General features: G+C 39.8%; 1 protein-coding gene across 1 annotated transcript; it reads right to left on the reverse strand.

Moving 5' to 3' along the window:
- Positions 1 to 8,371: 8,371 nt before the first annotated feature.
- LOC149284593 (NAD(P)H oxidoreductase RTN4IP1, mitochondrial-like) lies at positions 8,372 to 17,165 on the reverse strand. Its single transcript, XM_089496486.1, has 9 exons — positions 16,970 to 17,165; positions 16,257 to 16,408; positions 15,872 to 15,940; positions 15,209 to 15,333; positions 14,620 to 14,668; positions 13,539 to 13,675; positions 13,173 to 13,356; positions 12,384 to 12,476; positions 8,372 to 8,479 (listed from the first exon to the last, which is right to left on the reverse strand). The coding sequence occupies exons 1-9, from the start codon at positions 17,115 to 17,117 to the stop codon at positions 8,372 to 8,374; spliced, it is 1,065 nt and encodes a 354-aa protein (XP_089352612.1). The 5' UTR covers positions 17,118 to 17,165.
- Positions 17,166 to 17,441: the final 276 nt, after the last annotated feature.

A 17,441-nucleotide genomic window follows, 5' to 3' on the forward strand; every position in this document is an offset into this window, starting at 1 on the left:
ACATAGGGAAGTAGGTAGGAAGACTAGGACATTGTGGGCTGCCCTAGTATATCATCACTGCTAACAGGGGCCCTAGGGGCCTATTTTCCAGAGTTTACCTAAAATATGAATGTTAATTAATTGTAAAGGTAAACTCCTAGAGGAAGATGTAGACATATACATTTTTGAAGCACGTATGTTGTTGTCTATGACACATAAAGGAACATGGCTGACTTGTCTGATACAATCTGAGTCCACAGTTAAGATGTCTGTGGTTGTTTAATGGGTGTTGGAAACAGACACATCTTGTGCTTGAGAATGCTTCCACGGTTTATAGCTACTACTACACAAATTATAGTTATCTTCTGTCATAGTAATGAAAGCAAACAGTAAGAACATCGCTGCTGATTTATCTATTATTCCCTCAGTTAACAATCCTGATACCACCAGTAATTTGTCTCTGGTATTGTAAATGATATTGTGGTGGAAGTGTCAGTTTACATTAAAGCACACAAAGTCCCAGATCCGTATGTTCTTTACAAAAAAAAAATAATCTTCCATGTGGAAAATTAAATTGTAATCCAAGCTTGCACGTTTCGAGTCATTTCTTGTCCCTTCGTTTTGAAAATAGCTTTGAACAGATCAGGCAACTAATTTAAAAAAAAATAAAGTGAAGGTAAACACTATTCCTGAATTTGATGTTTTAGATTGATTTTTTTTATAGAGAGCAGGGGTATAATTGTATGCACTAATGCATTACACTTGGCAGCTGGTTTCGGGACTTGGCTCTAGATTGTATTTCTAGAAGAAAATGATCACATAAAATGGATTTTGTATCGTAGAATGTGTTTTAGGGTGGTTAGTACTCATTTGTCGGGCTGCCAGTGATGTGTTTATCATCGAGAGTTTCATTAAGTTTGACACGCTCATGATGACAAGTTATACCAAGCATTTTAACAAGTGGTTACAGCCCGAGGACTTGTATCACACATCCTGCAAACATTCTGCAAGGACTTGTCTCTCCTTGGCACTGGTTTCAGCTCTTGTCTAATAGAAGCCAACATCGGTACTGGAGTTTACAGAACACTTAAGACAGAGCTTTATTCTGTAGCTGCTCTACTTACCGCTGATTGCAATACACGCTGATGCTCAAGTCCCATATCTGAGACCAGAATCTGGACGAGCGATGTTCCCCCGCTGCTCCTGTAGCGAGAACAGTGCTTGTTTAGATTCCCTTTAACAACCTTGGTCAACGTTGCATTGCTTGCTGCTGTATCAATGTATGTTGGGAGCGGATCACTGTCTACAAAAGCTTGTACTGGTCGTTTAGAATGTGTAATATCCAAAATACAAGTAGCCTTTTCCAAACTTTAAGGGTCGCTTTGACATTTTTTAGGCAGCCATATTATCCAATATTATCATATTTCTTCCAAGGTTGGCAGTAACTTTTTTCCCCTGGTTTTCACACATCGTTGCAATTTTGCTTTGTATTTGTTTCACGGCAAATGGCAACTGCAGAAAAATACCAATTTATTGTTCAGCAAGTAAACTGCTATACAGTATATTAATGTACATTTACAGTAACTGGGGAGCATTGTAGTGAGTGGGAAAGGGATTTTTTATATGGATAGATATAACTTTATTTTTTATACATTTGTTGTGCATTCTATGTCTTCCGTGATCTCTATTAGCACACAGGACCACCTGTAATCTGACTGATGACCTCACCTGTTAGGGTTCGCCTGTATGGTCCCCCATACACACCCAGGGGCAGGGCCGGCCCGACAATGGAGCCAAGTGGGGCAACCGCTCCAGGCGGCACTTTTGAAGGGGCGGCACTTTGCCGCCCCAAGCCCTTTTTTTTTTTTAAAAAAAGCGAAAGAGAGAAAGGGGCGCCGAGTGGTTTTCGCTTACCAAGTTGTCAGTACCCGCTCGGCGCCCCTCTCTCTCTCCTCTGCGGCGAGTCTCCCTGTTCGGTCTCGGTGCCGGCTTGTAATGCTTGTAATGAAGATTTCCGGCGCTCAGCATTACAAGCCGGCACCAAGACCGAACAGGGAGACTCGCCGCAGGACTGCTGAAAGGTAAGTACAAGGGGGGGGGGACGGAGGGAGAGGAAGGGTAGATAATGGGGGGGGGGTGGCAGGGACGGAGGGAGAGGAAGGGTAGATAAGGGGGGGGCAGCATTTAAACACACTTACTGATTGCATTGCAGGATCAGTTACTGAGATACTGTGGCAGGAGACCCAATCAGGGTTCTGCATAAAATGTCTCTGCCCGTAACATTTGTAGGATCCACAATGCTTTCTGGGTTTGTAAGGCAATAGTAGTTATTTATTTAAATGTATGCATTTAAAAGAGTAATTCTGTGCTTAATGCCATGTTTGTCTTTTTCAGGGGGTAACCAGTACGATCAGCAGCATGTGGTTCTGAACCCTGTTACTGAGGGAAAGCTCAGCCAGTTGTGGGAAATCTGCGTCCTGTAACAGAAGGCCACAGACTGGAGTCTGGAGCGCTCTTGCACTGGAGATATGCACTGTCAATACAATTCCTCATACCGCCATCAACAACCAGTCACACTGCTCACTTCTGCGGCAGTCATCGCACTGGAACTTCTACTGCACAGCTAAACATTTTGTTAAGTGATACCTGATGTCAGGACGGACAACATACTTAGGATGTTTTCATTGTAAATTATATTTGGTCTTTAAAACTTCCACCTATGTCAACAGGTATGCGTACATCACGGAAATCATTTCTCCCGTCACCTTTTGGGTGTATCAGCCTAAATGTACTTCAATTTGTAATATATTTCTATAAAGTGTCTACATCTGCAAAGACTGAGATTGTTGAAATGGACATACCCTGCAGACTGCTTCTAAAGAGCCATTTCTACAGTTATCTTCCTAAAGTGACTATTGTACCACCGTGCCTATGGAAAAACAGCACAAAACAACAGTATTTGTGATCCCTGGACTGTGAGGGGGATGTCTGGACCCACAAGTATTTACGTATGCTGCTGGAGCCACCTAGTGGTGGTACACTGCATATTCGCTGTACAGTCTTCTCATTCGCTTGGGATATTGGTGGCTACATAACTTTCCTCCAGAGTATATGTAATTATTACATATATTGTATTGTTTGACAGATTTCTTTATCTTGGATAGCCCCCAGCTTGCTAAAACTTACATAGAATATATACGGGTTTACCTAGAGTGATTTTAATTAAGCACGTCACCAACATTAGAGCCCTAAATTGTTTACCAGTTCCCATGTAGCACATGGGAAAAGTGGGGACACCCCCATGTACACGTAATCTATTTGGTTGGAGGTCTCAGGATGCACTGTTGGTGTGTTTAGCACCTTACATAGTTGAATGCACTACTACAGAGATACAATACTTCAGGGATGTACCCAAATGGTGGTAAAATTGACATATTTTTAAAAGTGCCTGTTATTTTTTATGATTCCAAAGCAGATACAAATGCTTTATACAGCTGCAATCAGAGAGACACCCTTTGCTTACTGTGTCGGAGACATATAAGAGTTTTTACGTAAAAGGGATTTTAAAAAAGTGGTCTGATCATCATCTCATTCATTCCATTGGTTGTGATGGTGATCACATGACTTTTCAGGATCCCTTTTTTTATTTTTACCTAACCCTGCATATTGAAAAACAAAACACCATGTACATGGGAACCAACAGCTGTATTTTAAGAAAGATGGAGAAATAGTTTGTTTCTTTGTATAACTTATGTAAAAAAAGATGATAAATCTTGCCCAGAGAACATTTATAGTTAGGAATTGGCTGTTCAGATAAGCTAATTCTGTGGTTTTCTTTCTCCATTACGTTTGTGGAGGTTTTTTCTTACAAACTTGTTTTAGAAATAAATGTGTGAAATACAGCTTGAATGTGTTTTGTATTTATTGTTGTCTGTTGAAATGTGTTTACATTTAGAAACAACCAACATATTCCATATGTCTGTGTAGTTGTTGGATTTAATTAATCGACATTGGGGGTATATTTAGAGAGTAGCTGAACATTTTAATTCCCTGCCTTCACTATTCCTTATGGACAAGACCCTCATCAGGGGGGTACAACAACAAAAAAAAGCTCAACACTGGACCACTAATTATAGGGTCTTGGTGGAGGAGCCTTCCCCAGAATGAATGAGATCTAATCAGGATAGACTTCTCAACTCCCCTGATTGGCTCAGAGTAGAGAGGCCTCTCCTGATTGGTTCAGTCCCTCCACTGGAACTCAATATAAGCTGCAGCCAGCACCAGGTAAGAAACCCACTGTGTATGATATGTGTGTTATGTGACTGTGTTTCTCTGTGTGACTGTGTGTGTGTAATGTCTGATAATAAAGAAGGGTTTATTGTCTGAAACTGATCATGTCTCGTGATGGAGAGGATTTATTGTCTGAGATTGCTCAGATGGCTTGTGAGTGCCACCAAACGGCTTGTTTGCACCATCTCTGTACCCAAATTGCTTGTCTGTGATATTGTTTGCGCCCAAACAGCTTGTCTGCAACCTCTTTGCACCCAACTGACTTGTCGGCTCCCCCAAATAGCATATCTGCACCATCTTTGCTGCCACAGACACAAGTAGAAGAGAAGATCCTTGTGGTGTTGAAGGGGGTCATCTGGGAAGGGTGGCAGACCATTTGTTCTGTAAGGGGCCCCAAAACATCTGATGGTGGCCATGCTAATGGAGCACCAATAGCAGCTAGCTTCCCTGTAAAAATGGCTGAGATGGCCCTGCATAATGTATAGTCAAATTAGTGAGATGATTTTCAAGAACCTTTCCCACATTAATTATGCATTATTCCATTAAAATATTTTTAAGGACCCCAGAGCAATTAAAATACAGAGAACCCTTAATCCCCTCTCCTCGAGGTTTTAAAATTCATAGCCAGATGTACACGTCTTGGGTGTTACCTTTGATTTTTATTCTTCATAACTTTTATTCAATTGCTTGCTAAATCCTGCTGCTTTTACTTACATTTCTAGGATTACCACCTTGCTTACTTAAGACATCACCAAGATGTTGCCAAGGCATGCCCCAATTATTTCTTGTCATGACTATAGAAACTAGACTTTTTCTAGACACGGCGAGCAAAATCGCTTAGGACAAACTTCGTTTTGTTTCTTCTGCGTTCCTTTTCAGGCAATGAAATTTCTTTCACACCTGTTAGCATATCTCCCAACATTTCAAAATGTGAACACAGACACGGAACTCACCAATACAAGCAATTGCATTTTACAATGTTGCGCGTGCATCACCACTTAAAACATTTATTTTTGTCAGCACAGTCATACATATTAAATATAACCAACACATTGAATTGAGTTCACATGAGGCTCAGCCAGACATACTACTACCCTGATGCTGACTGAGCATCACGGGAAGTGCAGTTAACAGTAGCTAAAACTGCAGATGTTAGCTGTAAATTACAATTCCCATGATGCTCAGTCAGCCAGGTGTCCACCATAATGCTGGCTGAGTAGTCAACAGGACCCTTACACACATGCCCATAAACACACATATACACGTACACTGCCCTTACACACATACATATACACGTACACTGCCCTTACACACACCTGACTTTACACACATATATACACAAACACTGCCCTTACACACAGCTGCCTTTACACATACACATACATATACACATACACTGTCCATACACACACCTGCCTTTACACACACATATACACATACACTGCCCTTACACAGCAGCTTACAAATACCTACACTGCTCTTACACACACACCTGTCCATACACATAAGCTTACAAACACTTACCTCTTCCTCCTTCCTTCTTAATCCATCCTTTCTTCCTTCATCCTGTGGTGGGAGGGCAAGGTCATACACTACAGATAGACACGCCAGCTATTGATGCAGAGCGCCGGGGTACAACGTCATATCCCCACGCTCTTTATTATTTGCTGGCGCGTAGTGATTAGGGAGCAGTAAAGCGATGTCTGAAGTGACTGACCTCGTGCTCCCCAATGTTGAGCTGACTAGAGGGAGATTGTGATCTCCCAACTAGTCCTGCAGGCTGCAGGTGCAGATCGGGCAGCTATGGGCCCCCTCGCAGCTGCACCCGGGACTGTTTGGGGGCATGTGTTTTTTGATTTGGAACAATATTTGGGGGCATTCCCAAAGGAGGAGTCCCGACACCTTCTGAACTCACCTATCATTATATAAATTTTAAAAGAAGGTTCCACCGGAGTAAGGATGTTCAAAGAGGTGCAGTATTAGTAGGGCACTGGCATTCAGAGCCAGACTCTTTATTGGCTACTTTTAATCTTAAATTAAGTTTCTCACAGGGGAGGATATGTTTTTTTTTCAGTGACGGTGTCAGGAATGGTAAAATGTCCCCTTATGCAAAAATACCGTACAGTAAAACTTTATAAAGTACACCATAATTATGACAGTTTTACATACAGATGCAATTCTACGGATGTCTTCCAAAACAGTGACACAATGTGGGGTGCCGGGCTTGCAGGACTTTGGCGCCCCCTTGTGTTCTAAATCTATAATGTGTGACTCTAGACTGGAAAAGTGGAAATGTATTTTTCAGTACTATTAGAATTAATTATGGGTGATTTTTGAGAGTGTTTCTCACAACTGATATGGTGGACAGTTAAAGACATTAAGTTCACACAAATTAAATACATGCAGAATGTGCATATACATGTTGTAAATACATCTGTTAGCTTTTTCTAAATAAAATATACATACACATCCACAAACTGCTAATGCTCTTTCAACGGTTAACACTTATCTATTGAATTGAGTAAATGTCAAGTTGATGTTGGCCAGAAACATGGCTTAATATCTATGGACTATGCAATTGAATATTTGCTGACATCCACTCAAGGTATACTCAACCCATCCTTACAGTACAACCTAAACACCCACTCCTGGGACACAGCCAAGTCCACTTACATAAACTGTAAGGTAACCTAGCTGATAAGCTAAGGAACGCAACGCCAGCTTGAATGTGGTAAGATCTCCTAGATAAGAGTCAATTCTTATCTCACATTTCTGGAACACTCCAGCCATCTATTTACGTCAAATGCATACCAAGTTGGGTTCCTATCCACTATTCAAAGTCTCCTCTCCCATTGAATTATGCATTATACAGCACCAACTTTGCCCTTCTGGCTGGAGAACCTTCCTAGTGTTGGCCTTTCATAGTGAATAACGAGGGAAGAGAGTTCCTGTGTATGGTATTAGCTTGTGCCCAGCCATAGCGACATTAACCGGACCTGAAGTTCCACAGTAGGCGAGTTACCTGTTTGCTACCCCTGCTCTGTGCAACCTGCAGACACAGAGCACGTGACAAAGAACATTTCCCAGGGAAATAGGGTTTTGGCGTCTGTGCACCTGACATTACTGTATGAAAGCGCCATAGTACACACAGGTGGTTGTATTTCTAGTTTGAAGGGGATCCTTAGGAATAATGCTTGCCAAGTGTCAGGAGGTGAATATATATTCACTGCTAGGTAATTTAAGCAGAAATGTAGCAGTGGGTGCAATGGCCCGGGCCAGGTGTACAGTGTGATCCAGCAGCACAGGGAAAAGGGCACTTTCTGGGGACAGCCATATAACTTTGCTTTAACTGAGGTTGGCCGAGACTCTTATGATACTCTAGTAGGCTAGCCAAAGGCTGCCCGAGTGGTTCAAAATGGTCAAAATGTACATAAAGCTCCCCAGGACCAAGGCGTCTTCCTGAAGTCTAGCGTTTTTTTGGAATTTTTACCATGTGTTTGTCAAACCAAGATTGCCTTTTCCATGTGTGATGTATCCACACAAACGCAGGACAAGTAGGGCTATAGAAATAAACAAAACATAGGGACTCTATCCCTCCGTTCAACGTGATCAGAATGTATGTGATAAATGTATACAAATTTATATAATAGAAAGTATCATTTCTGAAATGTATTATCAATATGATGATGATGATGATGTAACCAGATACAAACTCTATCTGCAACTGATTGTTAATAAAATTCTTAAAAAACAAAATATTATAATTATTAATGCTAATATATAAAAACCTACACTAAAACGGGAAAAAAAACTGTTGACTTCTGAACAATAACCCAGTTTATATTCAGCAACATTCCCGACAATAATACTGCACATATGTAATTTTTGTATGTATATATATAGTGTTAGAGACGGAGGCCTCCAGGACTGCAGACTTGTGATGTCACCAGTAAGTGATTAAATCTGTCGCACAAATGATTAACAATCAAGCTTCATAAGATGACACTCCATTACGGCTTGTATTCAAAAGTCTGCCAGCATGCCAACAAACATATCTCAGAAGTCTTTGCTGGTACAAAAGTAGTTATATTTATTTACTACATCAAACGACTTTAATGACACGTTTCCCCCTTGCATGTCCTTCTTCCATTTTGCTGAAAGCCTTGGGTACTTCAGAGAATGAGAACACATCTTCAATGACAGGACGGATCTGTAAAAGAACATAAAAGTGTAAAAAAAAAAGAAAACAAAACAAACCAACAGGTGCATGCACTTGGCAAAGATTGCAAAGTATGTGTTAATTAAACGGTGCTCTCAACGTAAAATCAACATAAAAATGAAGCTGGAATGGATGCTTATTTGGCTTGCTTGACCAGATCCATGAGTTGCGGAAGCTGCGGTGTTCAAGGCAGACTGGAAAGACTGTACTGGCACACATCAGTCCCGGGATTAATTATGTGAATAATACATGGTTCAGTAAAGTTTAGATTTATAAAAAAACGTTCCAGTACCAGCATTTGATATCGATTGCTAACCATAAGCAGACAGAATCCGTTACTAGCTGCCATTCTTGGTGTCCTTATCAGCATGTTCCTGTCTATGTGCCGGACACTGTGCACCATATATATATTTTTTTTTTTGAAATTTACATATAAACGTAAATGGAAAGGCTGTTTTCAGCCTGTATTTGCCGGAGGGGTCTCAGTGAGTATTTATACCCTCTTCAGCACTCTCTCCTTCAGGACATTTCATGTTTTCGGGGTCTAGGCACCTTTCAGACCCAATGGACGTTCGCTCATATTGTACCCCTACTACAAGTGTACTTTAATTGTTATACATATATTTTTGTAATCTAAAAATTGTCTTTCTCTGGGAATAGTTGCTCTGTTGGGCATATTTTATACTAATACTGCCAACGCAGTAACCATATTTATATTTTATATATAAGCAATTACTTATGAGTGATGAATTAACCCATTCAGTATCTACAAGGCCTCGACACCTGTGCCAATAAAGCTCATTAGGATGTATTGGTATGTCTTGGCTTCCTGACAACCAATTGTATGTAACAGCTCGCCGCGAGTGCTGGTACACAGTCTTACAAGGAATGCCCGATCACACCATCAGGTATTCCCTTCCGGTAGGTGTCAGTGCTGACACCCACTCAAATTTCAATCGAGGATAGGAGAGCATCTCCTATAGCTCCCCTGGTGGCTGATCCAACCTGTTGCAATCAGCAATGTAGGGCTATGGATCTCTGTTTGCTGATCACAGTGTGATCAGCACAGACAGATCAGGATGACCTTAAAAAAATGAAATATAAATAAAATTTATTGGGAGCCCAAGGATGTCACAACATCAAAAATGTATGAGAGATACATAACAATATTGCACTGTGAGCAGTGCAAAAACACAAGAAGGGAAAATAATAAAATAAATACAAACATAATTTAAGTACAGGTTGCAAGTTTATTTAAATTGGAGAAATGTTAGAACAAGGGGTCAGAGGCTTATACAGGTATGTAATGTAAGTTTTACTACTGAGAGGGTGGTAGATAAGTAGAACCGCCTCCCAGCAGAAGTTCAATTAAAAATGAATAACATCTACTATACTATCACTAATGACAGAGGCACTCCAAGTCACTGTGCTCTGCTTTCAAACCAAAAACAGAAGGTAAACATGCTTTGACCTGTAAAAGCCCAACTGCTAAATTGTTGAAGCAGCTCTGCCCTATCTACTTTCCTCAGACATGAATACCAAATGGATGATCTCTGCTTTCCCCAGCCTAACAAAAACCATGCCATTTCTGTTGATTGGCCCCATTGTCTTGATAATCCAGAAAAGGCTGACCATACAGAAGAGCAACATCGCATTCAGTCACTGCTAGAATAAACTGAATCAGACCTAAACCTTTCCTGCATTTAGGCAGCAAAGACGGCGGAGGGCTACGGCAGGGTGAATACGTGATGATTAGAGGAGATTAAATGAATAATGGAAACTCAGCCTATTTACAGCACAGTGTTAGGCTCCTACCATGGGATACTTTTGTTTTGTTCTGGGAAGAGAGATTAGCACTAAAGTCTACAGAGAGAACTGGGATTAGAAGAGCTCGGATACATCTGTTTGTTTAACCCCTTCGTGACAAAGGCTGATTCTATTTTTTGTACCCTTCGTGACAATGGCTGTTTTATCGTTTCTGCGGTGTTTGTGTTTAGCTGTAATTTTCTCTTAACCCATTTACTAAACCCACACAAGTTATATATTGTTTTTTTCAGGGCTTTCTTCAGACACCATAATTTTTTATATATGATGTAATTTTCTATAATAAAAATAATAAAATATGACGAAAAATTAAAAAAAAAAAAAATTTCTCACTTTTATTTGAAAAATCTTTTATTCATCATAAAAAACTACTGAAAAAACCTGCTAAATAGATTCTACTATTTGTCCCGAGTTTAGAAATACCATTTTTCTCTGAATCTGGTAATTCTGTCTCTATGTGGTATTTGGGGCATCTTTGAAGCCAGCAAATTAAATTTACCCCACCAAACCATATATTTTTGAAAACTAGACACCCCAGGGTATTTTAGATGCTGATAGTTTAACCCTTTCCATGCACTAATCCTACCACCAACCCTTGTCAAAGTTTGTGATAGTAATTGTTTTTGCTGTTTTTTAAACATACTTTGTACTTCAGGTGTAAAATTACAGCTCCTGGTATGTTGTTGCTGTCACACAACACCCCGATATGTGTTCAGCAACATCTCCTGAGTACATTGATACCCCACATGCATGGGTTTGTCAGATTGTTTGGGGGCAAAAGGGCCAAATTTGGAACATGCCTCCTCAGCCGTATACCGCTGCATGGCAACAATTGCAGCAAAAATAGTGGGGAAGGAAAGGGTTAATGGCTCTAATAAAAAAAATTAAAAAAACCCTAAAAAAAAAGTACAAAAAAAAAGTAAAAAAAAAGAACCCCAAAAACAATTGCCACTATGCAAGATCACTGTTTATGCAGTGATCAATGGCAATGAAGGGGTTAATATTAAATGGGTGGCTCTTATAAGAGCCTTTGGATCAATATATATATATATATTATTGAGAATACCTAAAAACACACTGATCTGTCTCTCTCCCTCACTAGAAGCAAGTGAAGGAGGGAGGCAGATCCAATACTGATCAAAGGCAATGTTTAGAAAACATTGCCTTTGATTTATCAAATCATGATCACTCTTATGAGTGATCTGACCACTAGGGGTGTTATTCACTGGATGTCCATGACATCCAGCAACACCCCCCCCCCCGATGATGACAGCAGGCTCCGCCCCCGGCTTGATGGGCGCCGCCATCTTGAAACACCGCATGTGTTTCGAAGACGCCGGCACCGGGAAGGTAAGTTGAGCATTTAGGAAGCGATCGCGAGTCGCTTCCTTTGCTAAACAGGTGTTGCAAAGATGCCTCGATACTGAGGCATCTTAGCAACACCAGCTAAGCAAAGGAAGCGACTCGCGATCGCTTCCTAAACCCGTTTTTCGGCGGCGGGCGCCGCCATGTTTGAAAGACGTGCAGTCTTTCAAACATGTTTTTTTATTTGCTCCTAGGAGCGATCGGGGGGGGCCGGGAATGTTTTTTTTGGTGTTGCTCAATGCCTCGATGTCGAGGCATTAGAGCAACACCGTTTGAGTGAAAAAAATCGATCACGGATCGATTTTTTCACCCGTTTAAAGACGTGCCGGTCCTGGCACGTCAATTGTCATAATCGTCACGATTTTCGGTGACGTGCCCGGACCGGCAATTGTCATCAAGGGGTTAAAAACATTGCTTGTGTGCACGGCTTACTTGACCTTATATCCAATGCTTTCTGCTGTATAAAATTATTTTCGGAGTTTTCCTCCATATTCTGATTTAGCATTTATTAAATAAGATTTTTTTATCTTATTTGTCATGGAATGCTACTTGCACTCAGCTCTGTCAAGCAAGACTGTATGGGGGGAAAAAAGGGTAGTTTTGATAAATCCATGTAACGATACTTAGCATAGATGAGGTCTACCCTAACATGAATAAAGCACCAACTAACCCGATAAAAGGAATGTTTTTCAATGTCTGTGCGTACCTTTCCAGCTTCCACAAGTTCTGTTATTTCATCCAGAGATGGGCCACTTGGGGTGAAAAATCCCCATCGATAATTTATCCCTTTGCATAGATGCTGAAGAGAGAAAAATAAACATCAAACAGAAGCTCATCATCCAAGAGATGGTTGAAAAAGAATTAAAGATACTATATTTCTCAAAAAAGTGCATCCATCCTTGCTAATACACTTCTGCCATGAAATGGTGAAGAAGAACCTGATTGGTGTTTTAAATCATCTTCCCTTTTTTTTTTTTTTAAACATCTGCATGTATGTATATATATATATATATATATATATATATATATATATATATATATATATATATATTACACAGTGACGTATCCCAGGACAGCCTCCATAGACTTCATTAACAGGTGCTGCACATCTTCTTTAAGATATAACATCACATTTCCACACTAATTCTTAAAGGAGCGCAGTGCCTTTTATTGTCCTGGAGACACCGACAATGGAGGTGAAGGCGACTGTGAAGGGGGGTTCTAGGCCAGTCCTAGGGCACCCCAAAGGTAAATACACCATTGTATACACATATAACAGAATAATAGATAAGTGGAGCCATACAGTAAGGAGATGGGCAAGAATCTTTTCTGCTGTTTCTGGGCTTTCCACATAAATGATCATGGTACCTTTAGTGTGCGCCACCGTCTAAGTTCCTACAGAGAATTCTGTGCTAAGAAATGAATCTCACTGACAAATGTAACCCTTGAATCCTCGATATTACACAGTCCAAGAAAAAAAACCTAGAAGAGTTACCTTTACTACTTTTGACCCAAATGTGATCCCTGTACGCATCATGCCATCTGCTATACCCAGCCTGTCATTGTTGTACAGGAATGGTGTCACCAGCGTGACAAAAGAGGCTCCAGACCATGGCTTAAGACACCGAAAAGCCAGTTCTTCAGTTGACCCACCAACATTGTCTAGAATAACATCAAACCTGAAATTTGAGAAAAAAACACGTTTTTACTATTTAGAAATATCAAGAATTATAATTTTAAAATAATTTACACAGTGACTACCATACGCATGGATGCAAGCTTTTGCCTGCAAAGAGTATCTCTGCTCTTGCAATTACAGGCTTCTGACACAGTAACTCTGTTTCACTACACAAATACGCACATCTCACGGGATTTCAACTGCTCGTCTAATTTTTCAGCTTTGTAATCAATGATGTCGTCTGCCCGAAGATCTTTCATCAGGGGGATGGCATCCTCAGAGCAAACAGCAGTCACGTGTGCACCCCAGGCTTTCAGGAGCTGAACGTTTTGTACAGAATACAAGCAAATCCAAGATTATCCTGAATATTAGCATGTCAAAACACATAAACAAGTAAAGGCGGCATGCTTAGCATGAGTCAAATTACTATGCTCACTCAATATGACAGAAATCTTCATAGCCAGAATTTATCAAGCTATTTGGCTTCCAAGGACGCCGCAGACTTGATAATCTTCTGTCCAAATACAGACAGTTACTATCTAGTAAAAGGATCAGGGCTATCAAACTCCGGGCCATCACTCCGGGAATCATTTGTGGACACGTTTCTGCCAAGGGCAGAATGGCCCTCCAGGAGCTCAATCAACATAGCTAGAAAAGATTGTTAAAAACAAGGTGCAAAATGATGGTCTGTCTGCAGCCCTCAGGCCCTTGAGTTTGACAACCGGTGAAACTGAATTATCCTGAATTGTAGATAATAGTCTCATATTCTAAAACTGGAATTACGGTAGTTTTCCTAAAGTATCCTTTACTGAAGTAGTGCTTCAACAAGGTCAATCATGACTGATGGGTATATAATAATATGAAAGGGGTCTAAAGCATCTAGTCATAGTTCGGAATAAAGGAGACATATTGATGTTCTTTAGCTAATGGAGTGGCAGTTGAATGGGAATAGATCATGCAGTTTGTCACATTAAGAGATTTTATCCAACGTCTTACACTAAGTTCTAAACTATTGCTTTCTTATGTCAAACAGCAAAACAAAGTCATTATTCTGTCTGACATGTTGACTTGTAATTTGGTAGACTGCTTGGATGCATTGGAGTTTCATTATGAGGACACATCACAAATAGATTGCCATCTGTATTTTAGTTTTGTTGGTCAACTGTGCTAGAGGAGTTACACTAGTGGGGCATTGGGAAATGAGGGTTTCTTGTATATCAAATATTTTCATAATATTCAAAACATTGTGACAGTAACACAATACCTGAACAGCAGCTGTACCAACTCCACCTGATGCGCCAATAATAAGAACCCTACAACAAAGGACAGCATTCAAATTTTTTTCTTAGATTTCCTAATGGAAGCCTAAAGTTGTAATTTCCTGATGCACAAAAACGATACAGTCTTCAATATGTACGCTATGAGAAATACTACCAGTTACACTTTAATTACATAATGGTTGGACTGCTATGTTGGTGTACTTATTGCGAGTAGGTCTAGTCTTTATGAATTGACAAACATTTTAAGAAGTAATTTAAATTGAGTTTGAAGAGCTATTTCATCCTCTCTCATCATAAGTTTCAAATGGAACTCTAGCTATGGGTAATGTTTTGTTTGTCTTAAAAATGATAACACATGTTAAAGCGTTCAAACAGTATGTCATTAAAACTTTAAATTTTGTCCACCTAAACATATGCAATATAAAAGTAAATTACATACAAAGAGGTATTAGACTTACTCAACCAAGGACAGCGAATTAATAGCTAACATGGGGGGTCTAGAACTTAAATGCAGGAAACTTGCCTGGCATTCCGCCATCGACTGATATGTCAATGAAGTGTGTTGGCATATACCTTTTTCCTGGACATTTCTCCTTTTTCAAGCCACAGCTGTTGACTAGGGCAGCCCAAGCGGTGAGAATAGCATAAGGCAGCGAGGCAGCTTCAGTGTCACTAAGGGACTTTGGCTTCAGGGAAATCTAAATACAAACATATGAAAGAAAAAATATTTTATTTGCAAGATTTTTTGAATCTGTGCTGCTGCAATCAGCCGATTCCCTCAGGGAAGGGTCAAGTCTGTTGTGAGCATTTCCATCCACCAAGTTATACGAATCAAACTGCAAAGGAAATTTGTAACGGATTTGTAAAGGATAATTGTAACGCTTAAATGGATAACTTAATGGCCAAGTCAAGTTGACTTGAAAAGTGGTCCAGTTGGCAGTAAAGTTGACTTTAAGTAGGAAAGCACTCCTTTAAATCCAATTCTTCTTTTAAGTGGCCTCAAAAAGTCAACTGGACTCAACTAGAATTTTAGTGGATACAGTCCTGCAGGGTTTAGCAACGGTAATCAAACCAGAAACCTTTAAAGTATTACAGAAGCCAGTTATGAAAAACACATTGAACTATTTCAAGAAGCACATATCCATTGTCACAGAAAAGAGATCATAGGATTTGTACTTTTTTATAAGAAGGCAATGACGTATATGTACGGCATGTATTTTACAATAACACACTAACCTCATTACCGCTTGCTACAACAAACTCAGCCAACGTGCCTTGCTTCCATGGGGGTAATGCTGCATACACCTATACAAAGGAAATGCTGTGAATAACAAAATAACACAAATACAGTTCCAGGTATCTCGTGAGATGAAGTATCACTGTTAAAGCCTTGATTTATTAAATATTTATGAACTAAGGAAAACAGAAACCTTTCCTACGTGGTCAATTTTCAGACTCAAATCAAAAAGCTGGGTTTCCCCAATCAAATTAATAAAGAAGGATGAGATATGTTAATAAAAAGCAATCATATGTGGCTTTTTCAAAAACATATTTCATGTTATAAGTGGCAATATAAGTTCTGTACACGTAATCACCTTTCCAACTACATACAAACACTTACGTGATCCCCGGGTTTGAAATACTGCACGCTGACCCCACATTCCATGACAACCCCAGAAACATCTCTTCCGAGGATTAAAGGAAATTCGCTTCCAGACATTTTAATGCTCAGGGGATCACGAGTCATATTTAGACTAGCAGATCCATATCCACCTGTCAAAAAAATGTACATATCAGTTCCTTAAGTATCATAAATATTATCATGGACTTATTGGTATTCTATGGAATTCAGAAAAAAATTGGCAGTTAGGGGCATCAGGTCTATTAAGGAACAAGATCCTGAATATCTAATTCCGGCGAATCGTGAGCGATGTATCTCTCTAAGACTGTATTATTTATAGCAATGTGGACATTAACACCAGGCTAATGTTTGTAAAAGGTCTTTTAAAATATATTGAGGCATCTAAGCTTGCAATAATATTTTTTGTATTCACTGCCTAATTAAATGCCGATATATACTTTTGCTACATGATTTTCATCGGGGTGTGAGATTTTTCATATTTGTGAAGTTCTTTAGTTAATAGCGCATGAGTGTGTTTCTAAACTAACTGACCCATAAAACAATCAATACAAAATACAACACATGCAAGAATGAAAATAGGGGACTCATCAGATACATTTTAAGACTTAAGAAAATTCCGGAATTCGATCAGTGTAACAAAAATGCTCATATCAACACAAGGCTCACATAGGGCAGTTGAAGAAACGACTTACTCCGCATATTGACATCAATCGGGTTCAAACTGACGGCGTGGACTTTAATGATGACTTCATTGGGGTAATTGATAGTAGGAAATATCATGTTCTCATTAAAGCGTAACACATCATTGCCCCCATATTTGTCAATGACCCAAGCGGGCATGACTGTATTCCTCTTAGGGGATGTACTGATTTTCCTTAGATGCGGACATCTTTTAAGCGCTTGGCTATTTTGTAATGTTCTAAGAAGGCTTTTCCCAAAGGACACGCTGCACAGTTTCCTTCCAGCCACAGTTAACATCTTCAGTTGATGAGTTAAGCTAGTACAGTATATCTGCTAAACTAAACATACATGATAAACACTCACAACAGTTGCCATGGAAAACAAATTTACCCTGAAAACCAATGATCACCCTGCCTTGCACTGAATGTCACAAGGATATAAGGGACTGGGTACCAGTCACTATAATTTAACGTTACGGAGCAG

Source organism: Sceloporus occidentalis, unplaced genomic scaffold (genome assembly GCF_023333645.1).
Source record: "Sceloporus occidentalis isolate IW3139 unplaced genomic scaffold, rSceOcc1.0.p SCAF_90, whole genome shotgun sequence".
Classification (NCBI taxonomy): domain Eukaryota; kingdom Metazoa; phylum Chordata; class Lepidosauria; order Squamata; family Phrynosomatidae; genus Sceloporus; species Sceloporus occidentalis.